Raw genomic sequence first — 22,407 nt, 5'->3', positions numbered from 1 at the left:
AGCAGCTCAGACTCCAGCCAAATCCAGCTTTGCCGCCAGCGCTGAGTGGTCTTGACCAAACCTCTGGTGCCCTTTGTGCCTCAGTTTCCTCACGAAGTCGGAGGAGGGGGCTTCTGTAGCCTGCTCAGCCGGAGCTTTTTGTTGTTGCCCTGAGGCACTCTAAAATTAAAAGGCAACCAGGGCTCTCCTGAAGCCAAGCCTTCAAGGAAACCGTCTCTGGATTCCCAAAACCACGCTGAGACGTAAGATTATACCTCGCTACACAGGCGGGAAAAACGAGGCCCAGAGAAATTAAAGGCCTTGTGGTCCCAGGCGGTAGAAGCCAAGTTCTTTCCATTACATTGCCCCTCGAGGAAGGTTTTTAGCAGGGGAGAGAGTGGCATGCTAAATTCTCAATCTGGCTTGGTAGGAGTGTAACTTGGGAGGGTCAATCAAAACTTGAAGTCACTGCTACTGACATTAAAACAAACATGGAGAAGGATGTCCATTGCAGTATCATACGCCAAAACAATAGAACTGAAACACTGAGATGTCCATCAGTAGGGAAGTAGCTAACTAAATTCTGATAAATATAATAGGATACGCTTAAAAAATGAAGTATATCCCTATATGCTGATAGGGAAGGAGCTCAAAGAGAAAAAAGCCAAGTGCAAATTGAATAGTATGACCCTTTTTTCTGTAAAAACAGAAATAAAAGAAACATTGGCCATACCAAAAAGGGAGAACATTTCTGGAAAGATAAAAAATTAATAATATCTAACTTGGGGAGAGGGGTAGGCATCAGGAGGACATTTACCTCTTATCATACATGGCAAGTATTAAAGATGTGGGGGTCACCCCATGGCATAGTGGTTAAGTTTGCACGCTGTGCTTGGCTGGCCACGGGTTGGGAGGTTCGGTCCTGGCACAGACCCAACACTGCTTGGCATGCCACGCTGTGGTGGCGTCCCATGTAAAATAGAGGAAGATTGGCTCTGAGCTACCATGTGTTGCCAGTCTTCCTCACACACACACACGCACACACACAAAGTATTAAAGACGTGTTTAGGGGAGGTTAGTTGGGTAGTTGGCCTACGTAGGGTGGATGGAGATCTGGAAAAAAAACATCTAAAGTTGGGGAGGAGTAATCTTAGTCAATTTAAAATGTCTGAATTGCACTCAAATCCAGCCAGACTAGGAATGGTTCTTCTATTTAAGAAAACACTTAGGGGCTGGCATGGTTGCACAGAGGTTAAGTTCACACCTTCCGCTTTGGTGGCCTTGGGTTCACTAGTTTGGATCCTGGGTGCGGACATGGCACCGCTTGGCAAGCCATGCTGTGGTAGGCGTCCCACATGTAAAATAGAGAAAGATGGGCACAGATGTTAGCTCAGGGCCAGTCTTCCTCAGCCAAAAGAGGAGGATTGGCAGCAGATGTTAGCTCAGAGCTAATCTTCCTCAAAAAAAAAAAAAAAAAAACCCACACTTGGTAGGATTTATTTCTGGTGGACAAAGAGGGGTGGGGCAGGCAGGGTAGGGGAGAGGGTGACTGGTACACAGAGTAGAAGGAGGAGCTGCTTCAGGGAAGTGGGCCAACTTGGGAGGATGTCAGCAACTGCCATTCCCCAAAAGTGAGGGTGGGGGTGTTCAGAAATACTGATCTGGCTGCTGGTGGACTGCTAAGAGTGTATGCAGGGAGCACAGGTAGTCATCCTGGCAGTCCAAGCCAGACAGGCAGGAACAGCCTCAGGTCAGAGTATAGTGGTTAAGCACATGGACAGGGAAATCTGAATCCCAGTTCTGCCATTTAATAGTTTTGTGCCTTGAGTAAATTACTTAAGTTCTCTATGCCTTAGTTTCCTCATCTGTAAAATGGTCATATCTCAAGTTTTATTAGAACTGCACTTATAAGAGTTTCTGACTTCCAGGTAAATGCTTTGTAAAAAATCGAATAGTGACAGAGAATTGATGGAATCCATTGGCAGGATCTAGATTGGATGTAAGGAAGAAAAGAAGTCAAGAATAAAATAAGGAAGACAAGGAAGAAAATGACTCAAGAAGAAAAACACACGTTTCCAGCCTCGGTAGCTGTATGGATGGTGGTGTCACTCAAGTCAGGAAAGTGGTTGGGGGAACTGACATTGGAGGCTGGAAGGACACCAATCCTTCTGTTAAAACTGTCATACATGATAACTTAGAAGGCAGGAAATGTACCAAGTTTGAAGCCCTAGGTGTAGAGCTTGGAAATCAGAATCTTAGTACCATGGTTACTATTGGTTATATTTGTGAAGGTACCAACAACAAAAAAAGCCAGTTTGAAGGCAGAAATAAAAGGTAACTGCATCCACCAAGTCAGGGATGGGGTCAAGGGTCATGGAAACAATGGATTGGGGAGGCCCTCCCAATCAGCCTTACAAAGAACACTCCCCTCTCAGGGTAGAGAGCCCTCAAATTGTCCCCAACAATTCATAATTGTTATAGACCAGTGACTTTATTCTTCCCTTCTGAATGGAAGTGTTTCCTATAGTTTTCCTGCCCCTATTCCACCACTGTACACTGGCTGTGTGCAGGGCAGATAACAACATACCCTAGAATTTCAGCTCCATGCCTGACCAGCTGGTACTTTTAGGTTCTCTCCCATGGTAGATAGATATTCTTGAGGGAAGGAGAGTAAAATTAAATATTTAACAATTGAAAGGGAGACCTGTGTTAATCATTAGGGCTATCACAAATATTCTGACTCTTTCCTGGGCAAAAGGTAGGATTGCAGTTCCCTGCCCTGTGATTTGCTAGGTGCAATGAAATGTAAATGCAAGTCACATATGTCAATTTCAGGCAAATTTGAAAAGTCAGTGCCTCTTCATTACACTGTCTTCTTGGCTCTGTCACACAGCTGGCAATGTTCCAGTGACTGCTCTGTAGGCCCAGGTCAACCACTGATGGCTGTTTAGAAATTAAGAGTTCTTTAAGCCACTAAAATTTGGGGGGTATTAAGGCAACACGATAAGCCTACCCTGGTAAGAGAAACTGGGAAAATTATCGGTTATGCCTCCTGTACTTTTTTCTCAGGTTCCAAATGTCTCCATGCCCAGTAAACTACCCTTAATCTCCCTACTGGGTCACCATTTGATTGAGGGGACCGACTTCCTGCTTCTAGTCTTGTTCTCTCCAATCAACCAAAAGGAGCTTTAACAAGCACCCATTCCCACCAATTCACAACCCCTGAGTGGCTTCCTGTTTGTCCTTGGAAACAGTCCCAACATTTTAACATGGCTGAAAACGCCCATTGAGCACTGCTTGTGAGCCTCACCCTCATACGTAACTGCTCTTAGTTTCTCAAAATTGCCACCATCTTCCCTGGCTACCTGTAATACTTTTGTCACCTTCTCTTTGTTGGGCTAATGCCTGCCATCCTTCAGATCTCAGCTCAAATGTCTCAGGGAAGCCTTTTATGACCACCCAAGACTAGATTAGATGTACCCCGTAACAGTGAGTACTTTCAATATAACTTAAACTGTGTTACTGCTTTTGGTCACTTTTTGAATTAGACTGTAGGTTCCCTGAAAGCAGGTACCATGTCTATTTTGGGTAGTGGATAAACATTTTTTTCCTAAATGATCCTAGGGGGTAAAATAATCATACTTTGTTTTAATCTTTTTTAAACAGTAATATAAGCCTTGACATTTTCCTTTTTTTAAAAAACTTTTTCTTTTGGTTGCATGATCTATGTCCTTTGCTCACTTACAATCTTAATATTGATGTGAGCCAATATAGGCAATTAAAAATTTCCTAGTAGCCACATTAAAAAGGAAAAAAATAAAATTAATTTTAATATATTTTATTTAACCCAATATAAAGTATCAATATAATCCAGTATATAAAAATATATTTTAACATGTAATCAAAACAAAAATATATTTAGCAAAAATTTTAATAAACTAGTGAAATATCTTACATTCTTTTTTTACTAGATCTTTGATATCTGGTATTTACACTAGCAGTACATCTCAATTCAGATGATAAATTTTCATAGGCTAAAATGAAACATAGTCCTCCTAAAACAAAGTTTTGTTTAACAGAAAAATATTTAACATTGCCTCCGTTTTTACATCTAAATTTAAAAGATAAAAAGTTCAGTTTCTCAGTTGTACTAGCCACATTTCAAGTGCTTAATAGCCACACATGGCTAGTACCTACCATACTGGACATCAAGGACTTAGATTATCTTCTCTCATAAAACATTTCCCTCTGTATCTTATCTACTCACATTTCCCAATGTTTCTGAGACCTGAATAAGGCCAATAATGCCCTTAACTCTAAGTTGTTTATTCTAACCAAAAGCTGAGAGCTAATACAATGACTGAGTTATCTGTTTTAGAGCACCTATATTTAAACAAACCAAACAGCCATTTCCACCCATGATCCCACCCTACAACTGTAATTTTCTAGCCTTGAAAGATTTTTGAAATGCCATATATGTATATATGATGGTGATGCAGTAAAGGGAATTGATGTTATCTAGGGGGCATCATGCCTTGAAATCTGCCTGCAAGACTGAAATCTTATCTTTAAAGAATGTTTGGGAGATCGAAACACCAATGTTATCTTGTAAATACTGTTATATATAGATATATACATACAGATGTGGCAATATGGCTGTGGTGGTTTTAAAAATATGTCCACAAACTCTTTGACACTCCACCCTTCAAGAGATGAAGCTTAATACTCTTCCCTTCTCGGGTGGGCCTGACCCAGAGTGACTCACTTCTAACATATAGAACATGGCAGCTCAGGATTAGGTTATTAAAAAGACTGTGTCTTTCATCTTGGGCACGCACTCTTTCTTGGATCATTCCCTTTGGGGGAAGCCAGCTACCAAGCTGTGAGCTGCCCGTGGAGTGACTTATGTGGCAAGGAAGTGAAGGAAGGCTCCATCCCAACACCTAGCAAGGAATCAAAGGCTTTCATCCGACAGTCTGAGAAACTGAGGCCAATCAATGACTACATGAGTGGGCTTGGAAGAGGATCTTGTAGCCAATTAAGCCTTGGGATGACTGTAGCCCAGGCTGACATCTTGACTCTAATCTCAGGAGAGACTTTGGACCAGACTATTGAACTTAGCTTCTTCCAGATTTCAGACTCACAGAAACTGTGGCGTGATGTTTATTGTTTTAAGCTGCTAAGTTTTGTGGCAATGTGTTATGCAGCAATGGATAATTCATACAATACAATGGCTTGAAAAAGCTCCCCAATGCCAAATGAGGCATAAATCAAGTAAGCTATTTCTTTTCCCAAGCAGCCTAAAACTAGCATATCCAAATACTTGTTTCTAGGGTGATGCAGTTACTAAAACCATGATGCTACTGATCAGTTTTTGAAATTAACCCTCAGAGTATGAATCTTATTCTTTGGAATTTTGTTTAATGGTGCCAATTCATCATTCGAAGGTATTTGTTATTTGCACTAAGTCTGGTGGCAAATAAGTAAACTTTTTTCATTATGGATCATTAAGGCATTCTTTGAAAGTAAAAGGCTTAATGTTCCGATACAGGAAAACGCCAAGAGAAGTCCTAAGAATGTCTGCTATAACATCTGAACAATCAAATTAAGTGTATATTCCTAAAATGACTAGCTTGAAAGATGGTACTAATTTGATGTGTAATTTTTGGAATTCTTCCTCCCCTCCAAGGTCATTAGTTTATAGTCATAACTCATAGGATTGGTAAAGCAAGACAGATTTTTTTAAAACCCTAATATACATTGGGAAATTAGTATTCGTTGTTATTTACATTAAAGGTTTTCTTTGGAATTAACAGAAATGACCACTAGATGCCACTTTTTTTTTTTAAGGTTAAAAAGCAGGATGCAAGCACAGTTCAGAAACAACAAAATCAATTTTCATGTCATAATGAACACTAGAACAGAAATTGTTGGATTATGTCAATAAAGAGCCAAGACACTGTTTTCACTACACAGAAGTTTATTATGAAAGAAAATTAAACATACAGACACACAGTATGGCTAATGGTGGCAAAAACAATCTGGTAGCTTAAGGCAAGTTTTAATGGAGATGAATACAGAAAAGATGATGCAATGATGTAATTTTGTTTAAATACAGATTATGGAAAAATATCAGATTGCATCAATAACTTAAAAGTAGTTTTTAAAGCCTGCACTATTGGAGAAAAAGGGCTCATGATCTTAATGCCAGCATTAAGACAGACAGAAGCAGCACAGTGCTAAATGACAAGAAAAATTCACTATTTACAGAAGGATAGCAATTGAACATTTCATAACATTTGACTTTAGTTACTAGTGGACCAAAAGCCTTTAGCTGGAAGCAATAGAGAAAAATGTACCATCATCATGTTATTAAAAAAAAAATTTAAGTGCAGAAGTCAAAAACAAAGGTCTGTGATAAAATAACCTTAAAACACCACTGTAAGGACCACTTAAAAGGCGATTTCCTCAGGGGAAGTTAGGGCACTGAGTGTGTAAACATGTGAGCTGCACAACACCAAATACCAACCAAATTCATTCATAGTACTTAGTCACACAAGATCAGCATGGTCTTTTATGATGCATTATTGTTTATAACAATTTAAACACACTCCTTACCATGCATGACTTCAAATATATAACAAATATTTTTATTCTGAGATACAGGATATGTTTAAGAATTATAAGACCTATGTACAATGAAAGTCACATCTCCCTCATCAATCGATATGTATATATGTTTTAAATGCAATAACCTTATTCAGACTTCAGTTCATTTTCTGAATTGACCATGTCAGTTTTTCAAACTGTTTAAAATAATGCCATTCTGTTATGATAAAATACATTTTTGCAAAAATTCAGAAATGTAACATTTAATGAATATGACCATGAAAAATATTTGTAAGGAGGTGCCAAATGACTTAGCACTTTCTTCCAGTCTTGTATTTAAAAAAAAAAGCTGCATTCAATTTGACAGTGAGCCTATTTAAAAAATATTCTTATACTAATTCATCTCAAAAGGTTCTATTTATAGTCCTTTTGGAAAATACTATATAACTTATTAATTTTTTCCAGAATAATTAATGGAAGAAAATGTATCCTCTGCACAGATGAACATTTTCTCTCTAAGACTAATCTTTCATCACCCAGCATTGTTTTTACAAAAGCATGCATTATAAAATACATAAAAGCAGCTATCTTAAACATGATTTTAATACAATATTACCTTTGTAGCTGATTCATCACTGTCTCCAGTTTAATATGCTGTTACATACATGAAGAAGCTCCAGTATCCCTTTTCTGATTGACGTTTTTAAAAAAAATCCCTGAATAAAACAGAAGCCAGCCTGCGACTTCTTTAGGCATTTCAGTAGAATATTACCATTTATGAAGAGTAACTCCAACACAAACTCATGATTACAGAACACAATCTAAAACAGATCTGGCGCAGATTAGAGTGAATACCAATTTAAAATTCTTACGTTTAAAAAAGAAAGAAAAGGAGCTGATTATCAACATTTAAAAGGATACTGCAACTTTAACAACTGTAAACTTTGTGTTAGAAGGCTGTGGCAGACAGCTCTATGCTACTAGGTTTTTAGCTTGTAAATAATGCAAACAAATCAGCAGTTTTAAAATGCCATAGACTAAAAAAACATAAAAGGAAAGGGGGAAACAAAACAAAAAACCAAGAAAGCCTATCTAAAATGAAGCTGTATAACCAACACATCTAAAAATTTAAAAAAAAAAAAAAATTAGAGCAACTGATTAAAGGAAAAAACCCTCTGATAAAAATTTTAATTTCTTGACTTGTTTTGTAATGGCATGAACTTTTAAATTAAAATGGAGAAAAAAAAAGAGCTTTACAAGTGGATAGTTTCAACTTACTAAAATAATGCCAACAAGGTAAGCTTGCATAGAAAAAAATTTCAAATTATTACTGGCTACATGCATACAAAATTAGAAATGCAGGTATTATAATCATAGTGCAAAACCATGGCAGTTTGTGATGTTTTGTTACTGCCTAAGGTTGAGAAATAGACCGTAGTACCTCCAGTTATCACAGTTTCTGGTCTTTTAATCAATTATTTCTGCTGACTAGAAACAATGTAAAGATGGGGGCACATCTGCTGTGCTACCAATCAACGAAGTTTGAGGTCATCACCACCACCTAAATTGGAACCAGGACTAGGGTCTTGCTGTCTTCTTGCCTGCAATGACAAAATCAGAATTTGGGATCAAAACATGTTTTGCAAATCAAAGTGCTAGATAAATAAAACATAAGACACAACAGAACATAAGAAAAGTTTTTGACTAAAATATTTTCAGCCAGTATCTCTACATGTAAGAGGAAAAAGAATTTAAATTATGTATGAAATATTTTGCTAAAGTTTCCTTAAAAAACACGAATAAAAATCCTGTTATATTCAAAAGAGCAATACCAAAATATGTACTATGTATAAAAGAAGAACAAATCTACCTTTACAGTTTTGGGACTAGAGGGTTTAACTTTAACACATTATGCAATCACCTTAGAAGCAAACTTTCCCTTTTAGTAATAGCTGACATTTACTGAGCACCAACTACATGCTGGGTACTGCTTCAAGCACTTTCCAAGGATGAACTAACTTAATAATCCCTGCTGGGCCCAGCCCCATGGCCGAGTGCTTAAAGGTCCGAGAGCTCTGCTTTGGCAGCCCGGGTTCAAGGATTTGGACCCCAGGTGCAGACCTACTCCACTCACCAGCGTGCTCTAGAGGTGTCCTACATACCGAAAAAAAAAGAGGAGGATTGGCACCGATGTGAGCTCAGAGCACATCTTCCTCAGCCAGAAAATAAATAAATAAACAAACAGATAAATAAAATAATCCCTGACAACCACTTATAACACAGATGCTATTATTTATCCATTTTACAGATAAAGAAACTGAGTCACACAGAAGTATACAGTCTACTAATTATATGATTGAAAAATGTAGTAGTATCTCTTACTGAATTTCATCTCTACCAACTGAGTTTTTACTAAAAATCTGTACCTTAAGAAATAAAATCCAGGCCACAACTGGAAGGGCCTACAACTAAAATATACAACTATGTACTGAGGGGATTTGGGGAGAAAAAGGAGAAAGAAAAAAAAAAAACGACTGGCAATAGTTGTTAGCTCAGGTGCCAATCTTTAAAAAAAGAAAAAGAAAGAAAATCCAGAACTGGATTTAAGTACTGTCTCAAAAACAAAAATAGAAATATAAAATTAGAGTCCTTGATACACTTATATCCCCAGAAGTACCTTTACAACAATACTTAACTAAGAGCCTTGATAATTATAAACACAGGATTTCAATTGTCACTTAGAATAAACATTTCTAGGTAAACTATTTATGGGAAATTACTTAATAGAGAACATCCAACCACTAACATTTTGTGCATGACACTCTCTGCTAACAAAGAGTTTTAATATAACATAGTGCCCCTTTGGTCTACACACAACATTTACTTTCAGTCTCATTCACAAATCCCAATGCATGTTTCTTCCATAAACTTTCTTTAGTGACTACAAATGTCAGTCAAGCACAAAAATGTGTTCGTATACAGAACCAGGTTCCTTCAGCAGCAGTTGTCCTACATGAGATAAGGGGAAATCCATTTTACCAGTTGTTTCAGCAAAAGACCTTGAGGTCAACCTTAACATCTCTTTCTCTCACACTCAACAGTGAATTCTGACAGCTCTACATTTAAATACATCCTGAATCTGACCACTTCTCACCGCTACCATGCTCATCTAGTCCAGCCACCATCATCTTTCATCTGGATCTTGTTTTTAGCCAACCCTGTTATATGCCAGCAACTGAGACTAACTGAAATTACCTATGCAATCTTTAGCTAAATGGAATCATGTATTAACGTCACCAAGTGATTCTGCACTGTCTATGTCATTTTTTGGTAACAAATTTAACCAAAAATCGAAACATTTTGATTTCAATTCTTACTATCTAAAACAGTTCTTAGAGAAAGAACATCCTTGACCTGCAAAGAAACATCTCAACAATTCACAGTTGTACTACAAGACCAAGTTCAGTCAGAAGTTCCAGCTAAGTCATCATTTTTCAAAAGGGTTATGTTGTTTAGACAGAAATGGCACTGCCTTATTCACTGTCAAACAAATCAAATAAAATCCAACACTAACTTCTGTAATCTTTCTTATAAATTTTGATATGTTACTCTAGCAGATTTTAACTATTTTTTATCAGCAGGCTGCACACTGACGAAATTTTAACCTATTCCTTTCAATTAACTAGTCAGGGTAAAGTTATGCTGCATGGTTACAGACAGAAAGAGCTACGGAATGCACGTGCATCAGAAAAACAATTTATGTTCCATACTGAATCAATGCTAAATGTAGTGTGAGCAGAGATCAATCCTGCAAAATCAGAGATGGTGATATAAGCACCTGGTTTCAGTCAATAAAGGTCAGAAAGGGGCTGAGCAATGAAGAAACACCAAGTATAATCAATTCTAACTATATATTTATAAATGACCTCAAATCTACCAATAATACTTCATGAAAATGATATTTCAGCTTCTGTCTTGGGATAAGGGTAATTTTCAAATTATTTTAATAATAATGGAATGACTCCAAACTACTAAGAACCTAGAGTTCTCCTCACCGGTCACGGCTGTGCAAAAGGTGCCATGGGTTATTTGTTTAAAATATATTTTTGATAAAAGCAAGGAGAAGAGTAAAGAAAAGTTGCTCTCTATTTATTTGTGTTTTAGTTTCTGTTTACATTGTGAAGAAGAAATGAGGAAGATGTAAGGGGAGACACTGTGAAGGAGGGTCAAGAATAGGAAAAAGAGAAGAGGAGGCGAAGTCTGACACAGTTTGAAGGAGAAGAGGGAAGAATGAGAGATCCGGGAAACCGGAAGGAAATTTAATGCTAGAAGGGAAGATAGATGAACTGTCATATGAAGGAGACAAATACAGAAAGAGATTTAGGTTCAGTGAAAAATCTTCCACAGGACTGAAATTTAACAAGTGAACAAGCTGCCTTGAGAAGCAGTGTTTTTTACTGTGGCCGTTTTCTAATGGAGGCTTGGTGTTTTAGATGGAATTTTTCCGTGGGTAAAAAGCTAGACTAGATGATGGCAAGGAAACCTCTGAATTCAATTAATGCAAAAACATAAAGTACTTAATTTCTAGTTTCTTTCTCCCCAGTCAATCCACATGAGCCCTTGAGTCTACCCTTTTATTAACAGTTTTTCAGAACAGAGTTTTAACATAAAGCAGACACCCACAAGCCTGTTCAGAATACAAACATGTTTTAATATTTATAAAGAATCAATCTAGACATTTTATTACAGACTTCTTACTACCAGTTGCTCCTGTTTTCTTTCTTTCAATATATCATCACCCAGAAACATGGCAAATCCAATTTCTAGGGGGCAACCACAGGGATGAGTCCAAAATGAAGAGAGAAAGAAAAGTCACCAGGAACTGGAGTTTTCCCAACTACTCAGGGATATGCAGTAGCAGCCGAGAGCAGGGATACCCAAATATAAATGAATAAAGCTTCTTGGTTGATTTCCATTCTTTTATTATCAAGATCATCAAACTGCTGAACATTCTTTATGAGAAAATGCCCTAATAATTAAAAATAACTACAATTTGGGTGTATACTATGTCCAGATGCTGTGCTAATCAATTTATGCTGTGTCCATTTATGTTTGACACTTGGCTAAAAGTCAGAACACAGAATTACAGTCATGCACCACATAAGGACATTAAATGGTCAATGACAGACCACATAAATGGTGGTGGTCCCATAAGATTAGTACCATACAGCCTAGGTGTGTAGTAGGCTATACCATCTGGTTTGTGTAAGTACACTCTATGATGTTTGCACAATGCTGAAATCACCCAACGATGCATTTCTCAGAATGTATCCTCATCATTAAGTAATGCATGACTATAATGTTTTAGAGTGGAACAGTACTTCAGAGATCTGGTTCAACTCTTATTTTACAGATGATGAGCCTGAGATCAACAAGGTTAAGTGATTCCCCTAAGATTACATAGTTAGCTGGTGGCAGTCAGAAACAAACTCAGACCTCTGGAAAAGATAAATCTTTAACTCACAATTAAGCATTAACGTCAGCCTCTGAAGTCATTGCTTTCTCCCAATTGCTGAGGATGGAGGAGACACAGAGCAGAAATTTTAAGTCCTAACATGAGAGAAAGGAATGTACTTTGCTCAAACTCATTAAAAAGGTATAAGCCAGGTCAGTAGACAATTATAAACACCTGTCAGATAAATAGCCTGCAAGAGCTGGTCTAATAGGTACGTCAAAAATATAGTTCTTAGAAAGTATACTTCAGGAAAACTTTAAATATGAAGTGACATTTCAAAATAAGAGAGAGAGTGGAGCTAATCTACGTTTCTGGGCTTGTGCTGGGACAGCTCTACCACTTGAGCTATGTGATCTCAGACAGGCTTTTTATCTTCTTTCAGCCTCAGTTCCTCAAAATGGAGATACACCTTGTAAGAGGATTTAAGAATCCAGTGTAGGGGCCAGCTGGGTGGCGCAGTGGTTGGGTTCACGCACTCTGCTTTAGCAGCCCAGGGTTTGTGGGTTTGGATTCCCGGCATGGACCTGCACAATGCTCATCAAGTCATGCTGTGGCAGTGTCCCACATACAAAATGGAGGCTAATCTTCCTCACCAAAAAAAAAAAAAGAAGAAGAAGAAGAAAGAAAGAAAGAAAAGAAAAAAAGAATCCAGTGTAAAGCAAATACTGTGGTGTATCCAGCTATGTCACCATTTCTCAAGCGTGGCATATAGTAAGCTCTCATGCTGTTGTTATTACAACAAAGTAGCTCATCACTTCCCAATTTATCTATATGAACTTTTCAAATGTTAAGAAAATCTGCATCCTGCAGATAAGAGCAATTTTTACAAACTAAAAAAAATAAATTTAATAAAGTCTATTATCTCCTATGTTAGAGAGCAAACCAAGACTCTTTCTCTCTTAGTATGGGAAAAGGCAGATCTGGTATCCTCTTCCGATTCTCAGTCTAGTAGTTCATATTCCCAGTTCACTCTCATCTACTGCCTTTACCCAAAACACATCTCAGGAAGGCCCAGGATAGACAGAATCTTACGTTAATTAGTCCTTACACAAAAATGAATGTTGGCAGAGTAAAGTGATTTGAAAACTGAAGTCTGGAAATTTACAATAAATAGAGCTGGAATTTTTTTTCTTGGACCACACAGAATCGAAGACTCCAAAAACACACAAAACACAAAACCACATAAAGCCCTCTGCCTGTTTTTATTTCCAAATAGTTTCCACATAAATTCTCCGATTTGCTGAATTGTATTAAACTGCCCATACTACAATAAACAATAATTATTTACCCATTCTCTGACATTAAAGACAATAATTTATTTGCTAACGCTTTATAAGCTGACCAAATGAAAGCATGTTCTAGGTAATGATAGGGAAAAATCTCTTTCAGCACCCTGTCACCTGAATTAAGAGCCAACGGTACCATATTACAGTTTTAGGTTAAGAGGCCAATCAAGTTGAAAGCAGTCTCTAGACAGAGACTGTGTATGAGCTGCTATCAAGCAGATGAGGAGGTATCTTTCCAATTTATCTATGACCAGAGCACTCAGGCTGTCCCTTATTAACCTCAATCTCCCTTCACAAAAGCCCAAAGTAAGGCATTTGAATTACAGTTATAGAGATGTGTAACCTGAAGAGAATGCCCATGGGTAACATGCCAACATTTTCAAGTTGTGGAAGGTTTCTCAGGTAGAAAAAGCACTAGGCTACTTCTATGTGGCAACAGATACCAATGGGCAGGCATTTCATAGAAGAAATGTCTGAGATTATTTTTTCTTTTTTAAAGTCTACTTTTTACTAAAGTAAAGAAGAGCGTACAAATCATAAACATATAACTTGATAAATTTTCACTAAGTGAACACATCCATACAACTAGCACCCAGATCAAGAAGATATTATTACCAAAACTTGGGAAGTTCTACTAGACAGAGATTATGCATATTCAAACAAATATATGTAGGTATTCCTTTTAAAAATACCCACAGGGCAAGATATTATACACAATGTTCTGTACCTTTTACATATCATTGTATTGTACCCCAAAGATTTAACAGTATTTGGACAGGTTACTAAAATAAATGTTTCTTCATTTCACTGTAGTTTTTTATTTGCCAAATTAATGATAATCTGCCATTACCTCTGAAAGGTAAAGAAAATATGATACTACTAAAATATCCTTTTCCAGAAAAATCAGAAAAAGAAAATGCTAAATCCTAAATGATGGATTGGAAACTTTCTAAATTTTCACAGATGGTGAATGGAAACATACCCAACTGATTTCAGGCTAAAAGACACTGGCAAAAGTCAAAACCTCTTGGGCCATTAATCACTTGGAGTTCTGCTTCCCACCGTTGGTAACCTTAACTTTACACATACATTAAACGCTCATAAGCACCACCCATTATCAGTTTAACATGGCGGGGCTAGAGGCCTCAGAGATTATCCAAACAGGGGCAGGACATCCCTAAGCCTCTGTGCTGCCAGGATCTCAAGCTTCCAAGGACCATTTACTGGGTTACTGCCACCCACAAGCTACCACTGCCCCTTGGTCCTTGTCTCTAGTCATGCATCAGGACCACCCACTGTAACCATTATTATTCTGTTTTGCCTCAGCTTTTTCTTTTCCAGGCAAAATGCTTTCTAACCTCTCCTGGCAGATTTTACTTTTCAATTTAATCATCTTTATGGGTGATGTGGAAATTCATTTCCCAGTCCTAGGCTGTATTTGTGGAGACCTTTTGGTAAGAAAGTTGGTTTAAGTCTTCACTCTTCCTTCCATTAACCAACTATTTGAAAGAGAGCCAACTCAATTAATTTTTCTTAGAGCCTCAGTTTCTTCAAATGTAATAAGAATGTTACCCAGCTGAACGAAAGAAAACCATTTTTTATAAAATTGTGACTTTTTCAAACACAAAACTGGGGCCAGCCCCGTGGCCTAGTGGTTAAGTTTGGAGCACTCCACGTTGGTGGCCTGGGTTCATGGGTATGGATCCTGGGCACGGACGTGCACCACTCGTGAACAATGCTTTGGTGGCAACCCACATATAAAATAGAGGAAAACTGGCACAGATCTTAGCTCAGGGCTAACCTTCCTCAGCAAAAAAAACAAACCACACAACAACAACAAAAAAGAATATTCAATTATACGATGTAAAGCCCCCTGTATATGTCTGAATTACAGGGGAGAAAACAACATTTCCCTCCAATGTTCTCCTTTTTGGAAAAAGGAGGTAAAACTGCAAGAAAATAAGCTGACATAAGAAATTTGTTATGGATTTTTTAATAAAAAGAAATGAGAGCTGGCCCAGTGGCGCAGTGGTTAAGTTTGCATGTTCTGCTTCAGCGGCCCAGGGTTTGCCAGTTCGGATCCCAGGTGCAGACCTATGCACTGCTTGTTAAGCCATGCTGTCGTAGGTGTCCCACATATAAAGTAGAGGAAGATGGGCATGGATGTTTGCTCAGGGCTAATCTTCCTCAAAACAAAACAAAAAAATAAAAAGAAAGAAATTAAAATATACATGTGCAAAGTGCCAAAAGACACGCACATCTAAAACTTCCCTAAGTGACTGCCAGTGCAAGCTCTGGAGTCAGATTCCAGCCCAATTTTCTAGATGACAGTTCTCTACAAGAACTAACATTTTAAGTTATTGCCATAAGGGACTACAGGATCTTAAATATTGATGAAAATCTAACCATTTTCTCTATGCTCTAGGTCATAATGCAGGGAAAGTGCCCTGATACACTTTAGAGAACTAAAAGGATATTCTTGTTAGCCAGATAATTCAATTAACTGGAACCAGCACTGCAGCAGAGCTTTTAGTGCTAAAGAAGTACTTTAGAGCTATTATTTACTGCAGGCATACCAAGCACCATACTAAGTGCTGTACAAGCATTTTCCCATTTAATTCTCACAACAATTTTGTATGAGAAAACAGGCTTAAGAGATTGTCAAGCAATGGGGTGAGAATCTCAACTAGGCCTGATTACAAAGCCCATGCTCTCAAATCACCAACTGGGAACAATCTACCCGAGCAACAAATTATTTGACACCTCTATCAACAGACTGTATTTTTGTTCATAAACTCACACACCAAAATGTCTTTCTTCAAGTAAAATTATTTATAAGAACAAACTAACATTTTAGAAAAGACAATTCTTAGTCTCAACAAATCTAGAATTTTATTTAAAGCAAAATATATACAAAAACTTCCTAAATAATTGTTCCATTAACTGTCCAATAGTTATTCTTCAAATATAATGTAGCTGAAGAGTACTTTTTATAAAACAACTCTTTTTTTTTTTTTTAAGGAAGATTAGCCCTGAGCTAACTACTGCCAATCCTCCTCTTTTTGCTGAGGAAGACTGGCCCTGAGCTAACATCCATGCCCATCTTCGTCTACTTTGTATGTGGGACACCTACCACAGCATGGCTTTTGCCAAGTGGTGCCATGTCCACACCTGGGATCCAAACCGGGGAACCCCGAGCCACTGAGAAGCGGAACATGCGCACTTAACTGCTGTGCCACCAGGCTGGCCCCTAAAACAATTCTTAGATTCATTTAAAGCCACGTAGCTTGCTCTAGAAAGAGTGACCAATCACATCCTCTGACATGGCAAGATCTCTTACTCCTTCACACCTTTGCATATACTGTTCCTTCTGCTCAGAATGCTTTCTCTGGCTTGTCCAGCTGGCAAACTCACACTCTTCCTTCAAATCCTGCAAGTGCATTCACCTGGGAATCCCCCAAGCAGAAGTACACCTACGTGCTCCTTCCTCTCCACTGCCACTGTGCCCCTTCCGAACCCCCATTAGGTATGGCTGCTGCTAAAGTAGACTGCGATTATCTGTTTACCCACCTACTTTCCCTCAAGTCTGACAGCTGCTCAAGGACAGAAACCATGCATTTTCAGTTATACATTTCCTAGGCCCTAACGCAGAAGCCAGCACAACACAGTTGGGTTCATTACTTAATAAATTACCTAACATAAACCAACAAATTATAAACATTTAAAATCTTTCCAGAGATGATTAACATGTATTATCCCACTTTAACCTACAGGTTATCCCGTCACTCGAGTTTTCAGACAGGTAGGACAGGAGCTGTTTTTGAAGATCTCCTTTTGATAACTAAACATAATGTAAAAGACACTGTGGTGGGTAATGTGAGGGTTAAAATAGCAGGGGCCACATTTCATTGGGGATCAAAATACAGTGGAAGACAGACATTTTTAATTGTTTCAACATATTGTTCAATTAGAACAATAGTAGAAATAAGAAGTGTTCTGGAAACCACAAAGTAGAAGGGCTAATTATGATCAAGAAGCTTGGAGAAGGGACTGACAGACAACATTTAAACTGGGCCTTGACGAATGGGTAGAAAAGTACATTCTTGGTCAGGGAACAAACAGCAGGAGCAAAAAGGTTCAGAAGTATAAGATAAGTGCATATTATATGCTTAAAAACTTCTTACTATAACAGACACAAGCATTCTGCAAGAAAATGCTGTGGGAAGTCTGATCACAAGAACTATAGAAGTTGGGGTTGGTCCAGTGGTGTAGTGATTAAGATCGGTGTGCTCAGTCCACTTCAGCAGCCCAGGTTCGTGGGTTAACATCCCGGGCGTGGACCTACACTACCCATCAAGCCATGCTGTGGCAGTGTCCCACATATAAAGTGGAGGAAGATGGGCACAGACGTTAGCTCAGGGCCAGTCTTCCTCAGCACAAAAAAACACAAAGAACTGGAAAGCTCCACAGAAAACAAACGTATTGTATTATATCCCTCCTGTCTCTTCTAGCTAAAAAGTATTCTTGGGGACATCATCAGTTGCTATCTGCCTATGAGAGCAATTCACTCACTGACAAAGGGAAATATCAATCATTAAAAGATAATTTTATTTCAGGGGCCAGCCCCATGGCCTTGTGCTTAAGTTCAGTGTGCTCTGCTTTGGTGGCCTGGATTCAGTTCCTGGGCACCAGTCTACACCATCTGTCAGTGGCCACGCTGTGGTAACAATCCACATACAAAATAGAAGAAGACTGGCACAGATGTTAGGTCAAGGTGAATATTCCCCAGCAAAAAGAAAAAAAAAAAGATGATTTTATTTCATATACTAACTACTGATCAGGCTTGATTTTTTTCGTTTATTCTTAAAAAAATATTCTGGCACAAAAGACAATAATATCATTAACAGCAGCTGACATCTAGTCGGTGCCATACTCTAAATGCACTTTCACACGTATTTACTCATTTAATCTTCATAACGATCCTAAGAGACAGGTAAGATTTTTAGCTCTATTTTATAGATGAAGAAACTCAGTCAGAAAGGTGAAGTAAGTTGTCTGAGCTGACAAAGTAAGCAACAGAGCCAGACTCAGACTCTGTAGTCTGGCCTAGAGTCTGGGCTGTTAACCACTGTCTTTGTGTGTACACACACAAACACTTTCATATTAATTTAAATAGTGTACATACAATTTTGTACATGGCAAAACCACACATTTTCTGTATTATATGATATTAACTTAAAAAGATTTTTTTTAATATGGTAAAATACACCTAACATAAAATTACCATCTTAATCATTTTTTTTTTTTTGAGGAAGATTAGCCCTGAGATAACTACTGCCAGTCCTCCTCTTTTTGCTGAGGAAGCCTGGCCCTGAGCTAACATGGTGCCCATCATTTTCCTCTATTTTATACGTGGGACACCTACCACAGCACGGTGAGCCAAGCGGTGCCATGTCCGCACCCGGGATCCGAACCGGTGAACCCTGGGCCGCCGAGAAGCAGAATGTGCGCACTTAACCGCTGCGCCACCGGGCCGGCCCCTTAATCATTTTTAGGTGCATAGTTCAGCAGTATTAAGTACATTCACACTGTTGTACTACCAATCTCTGCAACTCTTTTTAATGCCTGGAAATTATTCTACTTGGCTGATATAATTCTATCTTAATTGCATTTCTTTTGATTATCAAAGATGAATGTGTGCTAACTTTTCCTACCTCTTCTTGTGTGAAATGTTGGTAAGTTTATAAACTTGATGCACATGATAGATAGCAATATTTGACATTATTCTTTCTAAAACACATTAGTCCTTATCTTTATTTTTGTTTTGTTAGAGTATATTTTTTATAGAATTTAGATTTCTGAACAGTTTGTATATACTCTAAATATTAATTTTTATAATTAAGTCTGCTTAGAGCGGGTACAATTTTATGTAAAACAAAATTAAACATCCATGTCAATTAAAAGTCATATCAAACTTAAAGAAGACAAATTGGGTAAGACTAAATTTCACTAAGGCTGAAGTAGTCATGGATAATAAAACTATAAAAAGATAGGAGGAAGTGAGTACTATAAAAATTGAGATAATTACTTTTGAGGGGAGGGAGAAGGTCATAAGATGTACATGTGGATGGGGCTGCTGGGGTAGCTGTCAAAGTTTTATTTTTTGACCTGGATGGTAGTTTTAAGGGTGTGAGCCTTAGAATAATTAAGCTATGTATTTCTTCTGTGCAGGCTTCTCCAGCTGTATTTTACTTTACATTAAAAGGGTTAAAAGAAAAAGAAAAATAATGTAGGTTAATTCCACTCTTTGAGTAGTTTGAAAGTATTAAATTTTCCTCTAGTAAAAAGCATATACAAATGACTGAAACTTATACTATTACAAAATCAAGACAAATATTCACAGAAAAATGGAAAGTAGTATTACTCCTGAAAGGTTTTAATAATATTCTAAAAATAGGTATTCTATGTTAACATAAGGTAATTTTTACAAATAATTTGAAAAATAATTATAAAAAAAGAGGTAAGATATTTGGATCAATGAATTAAGAGAAAATATACCTTGTTACAGTAAATGAATTTATGAGGACCAATAAATGAGGAATTCATATACAACCTTAAAATTAAGACTAAATTTCTTTATAGCAATTAATTGCATTTAATAAACACAAAGTCACAGAGAACAACTTTTTAAAAATGAAAGACAAAATTAAAACATTTATTATTTAAATTATTTACAAACATTATACACAAACATCACAAATAGAGCCTCAGAGTTTGGGGGAAAGTACTAACCAGTTACTGCCAGCAGCTGTGAAACTCTCACCTCCATTTCCTCCCGATGAGACCTGTCTCTATCTTCAAATTCACGTGTCCTTCTCCGAGCCTCTTCAAAGGCCTGTTGTGCTAATGCATCCTCCTGCTGTCAGAGCAGACATAAAAAAGATATTTAACTTTTATTTACAAGGCAAATTTAAAATTTAGGGGTGTTTTATTTTTTGAAGGAAATGAACAGCAGAGTATATCTCAAAACATAAAAAAAATTATCAGAGCTACTTTTTTTTTTTGAGGAAGATTAACCCTGAGCTAACTGCTGCCTCTAATCCTCCTCTTTTTACCGAGGAAGACTGGCCCTGAGCTAACATCTGTGCCCATCTTCCTCTACTTTATACGTGGGACACCTGCCACAGCATGGCTTGCCAAGTGGTATCATGTCTGCACCGGGATCCAAATCAGCGAACCCTGCGCCACTGAAGCAGAACATGCGAACTTAACCGCTGTGCCACCGGGCCAGACCCCCAGAGCTACTTTTAAAAGAAAACTTCAGTATTTTCATACTTTATATCACACCTTGGAAACAGTTATTGTGTTCAATCATATTCTAACAACTGAAAATGCTCTTTCATTTTCTTTCTTTACCTCATCCTATTCACCAAGGGAAAAAAAACGGCTTGATGAAGTCAATATTTAAACCATAGAAGTACAAGAAAAAAACTGGTATATACTTGTATAATTAAGGGATAAGACAGACAAGGCCCTCTAATTATGACACTAAAGTCAGAAATATAAAAGAGACTATTAAGTAGATATTAAGAGAATATTAACAGAATTGATTATATGTTAGAAACTTCCAGATAACAAAAAGTACATAAAATTCCAAAAAATATTATTTTTTAAGATTGACACCTGAGCTAACATCTATTGCCAATCTTTTTTTTTCTTCTTCTCCCCAATGCCCCGCTGTATATAGCTGTATATTTTAGTTGTAGGTCCTTCTAGTTGTGGCATGCGGAACGCTGCCTGAGCATGGCCTGGTGAGCGATGCTAGGTCCATGCCCAGGATCCAAACCACTGAAACCCTGGGCTGCTGAAGGGGTTAAGCATGCAAACTTAACCACTAGGCCATGGGGCTGACACCCAAGAGATATTATTAAGAAAAAATATTTGTAACATATAACAAATCTACCCTATCCTTTCCCAATTAATGGCTAAAGGTCTGAATGTGAAGGGAACCCAAATACTTCAAACTAATTGTGGATATAAAGGCAACCAGTTTAAACTTTCTTCTTTACTCTTTTAGTCTTGGTTGGGGGCACCACCCATTTCTGCCAGAAACCCGAGCCACCTTTGGCTCTTCATTCTCCCTACACCTAGGTGTGGAGGTGTGGCTCCACCTCCACAGAGCCAATCAATCACCAAGTCCTATCCATTTGACCTCCTAAATATTTTTGGAAACTTTAGTCTCCTTTTCATTCCTTTAAATATTTTCCTAGTTCAGGCTCCTAAGATCTTTTCCCCATATTACTGCAAAGGTCTCCCAAACAGTCTCTTCCTCTTTCCATTCTGTCATCCCCAATCCACCACACAGCCATCAGAGCATGCCTTCTCAAGCACAATCTGACCACAAAAGCTCCCAACTTAAAAAATTTCCCTCACTGTCTACAGCACAAGATGCTCAATCTTTGTAGTCACATTCTCAATACTAGGATTTCAATGCCACACTTAAAGAAACTACAAGATCAAAAACAATACCAAAGGGGGCCAGCCCCGTGGCTGAGTGGTTAAGTTTGCATGCCCTGCTTCAGCGGCCCAGGGTTTCGCCGGTTCAGATCCTGGGCGCGGACACGGCACCACTCGTCAAGCCTGCTAAGGCAGCATCCCACATGCCACAACTAGAAGGACCCACAACTAAAAATATACAACTATGTACTGGGGGACCCTGGGGAGAAGAAGGAAAAATAAAATCTTTAAAAAAAAAAAACAAACCAAAAAAGTCATCAAGATTCACCTTCCTAGATTCATTGCAGCAAGGGGTAGCCAGGTAGTCAGTTCTAGCCAATGAGATAGAAGCATAAGTCACTTAATCAGGCTTCTAAGAACATCATTTGAGACATTTTACCTTTCCTCCTAACTGGGAATTGATGGAATGCCCAGAGATACAGCAGCCATCTTGCAAACATAATAATGAGGATGTAGTCACACTGAGCATCGAACAACAGGAAGACGAAAAGACCCAGGGCC

The 22,407-nt window shown here is 38.0% G+C and overlaps 1 protein-coding gene across 2 annotated transcripts in view; it reads right to left on the bottom strand.

Moving 5' to 3' along the window:
• Positions 1-5,941: 5,941 nt before the first annotated feature.
• The window catches only part of CBFB (core-binding factor subunit beta), a 49,550-nt gene continuing 33,084 nt past the window's right edge, over positions 5,942-22,407 (bottom strand). The window contains exons 5-6 of one of the 2 annotated variants that reach the window (XM_070612101.1): positions 20,182-20,308; positions 5,942-8,189 (exon numbers count right to left, since the gene is read on the bottom strand). In XM_070612101.1, coding sequence (XP_070468202.1) covers positions 8,167-8,189; positions 20,182-20,308 — 150 coding nt within the window. In that variant the 3' untranslated portion in view covers positions 5,942-8,166. The remainder of the gene's footprint in view (positions 8,190-20,181; positions 20,309-22,407) is intronic. The other variant, XM_070612100.1, reaches the window with a different exon arrangement.

This window comes from Equus przewalskii, chromosome 3, assembly GCF_037783145.1.
Source record: "Equus przewalskii isolate Varuska chromosome 3, EquPr2, whole genome shotgun sequence".
Lineage (NCBI taxonomy): Eukaryota > Metazoa > Chordata > Mammalia > Perissodactyla > Equidae > Equus > Equus przewalskii.
The sequence above is the reverse complement of the archived record's forward strand: the minus strand, read 5'-3'. Positions and strand labels throughout refer to the sequence as shown.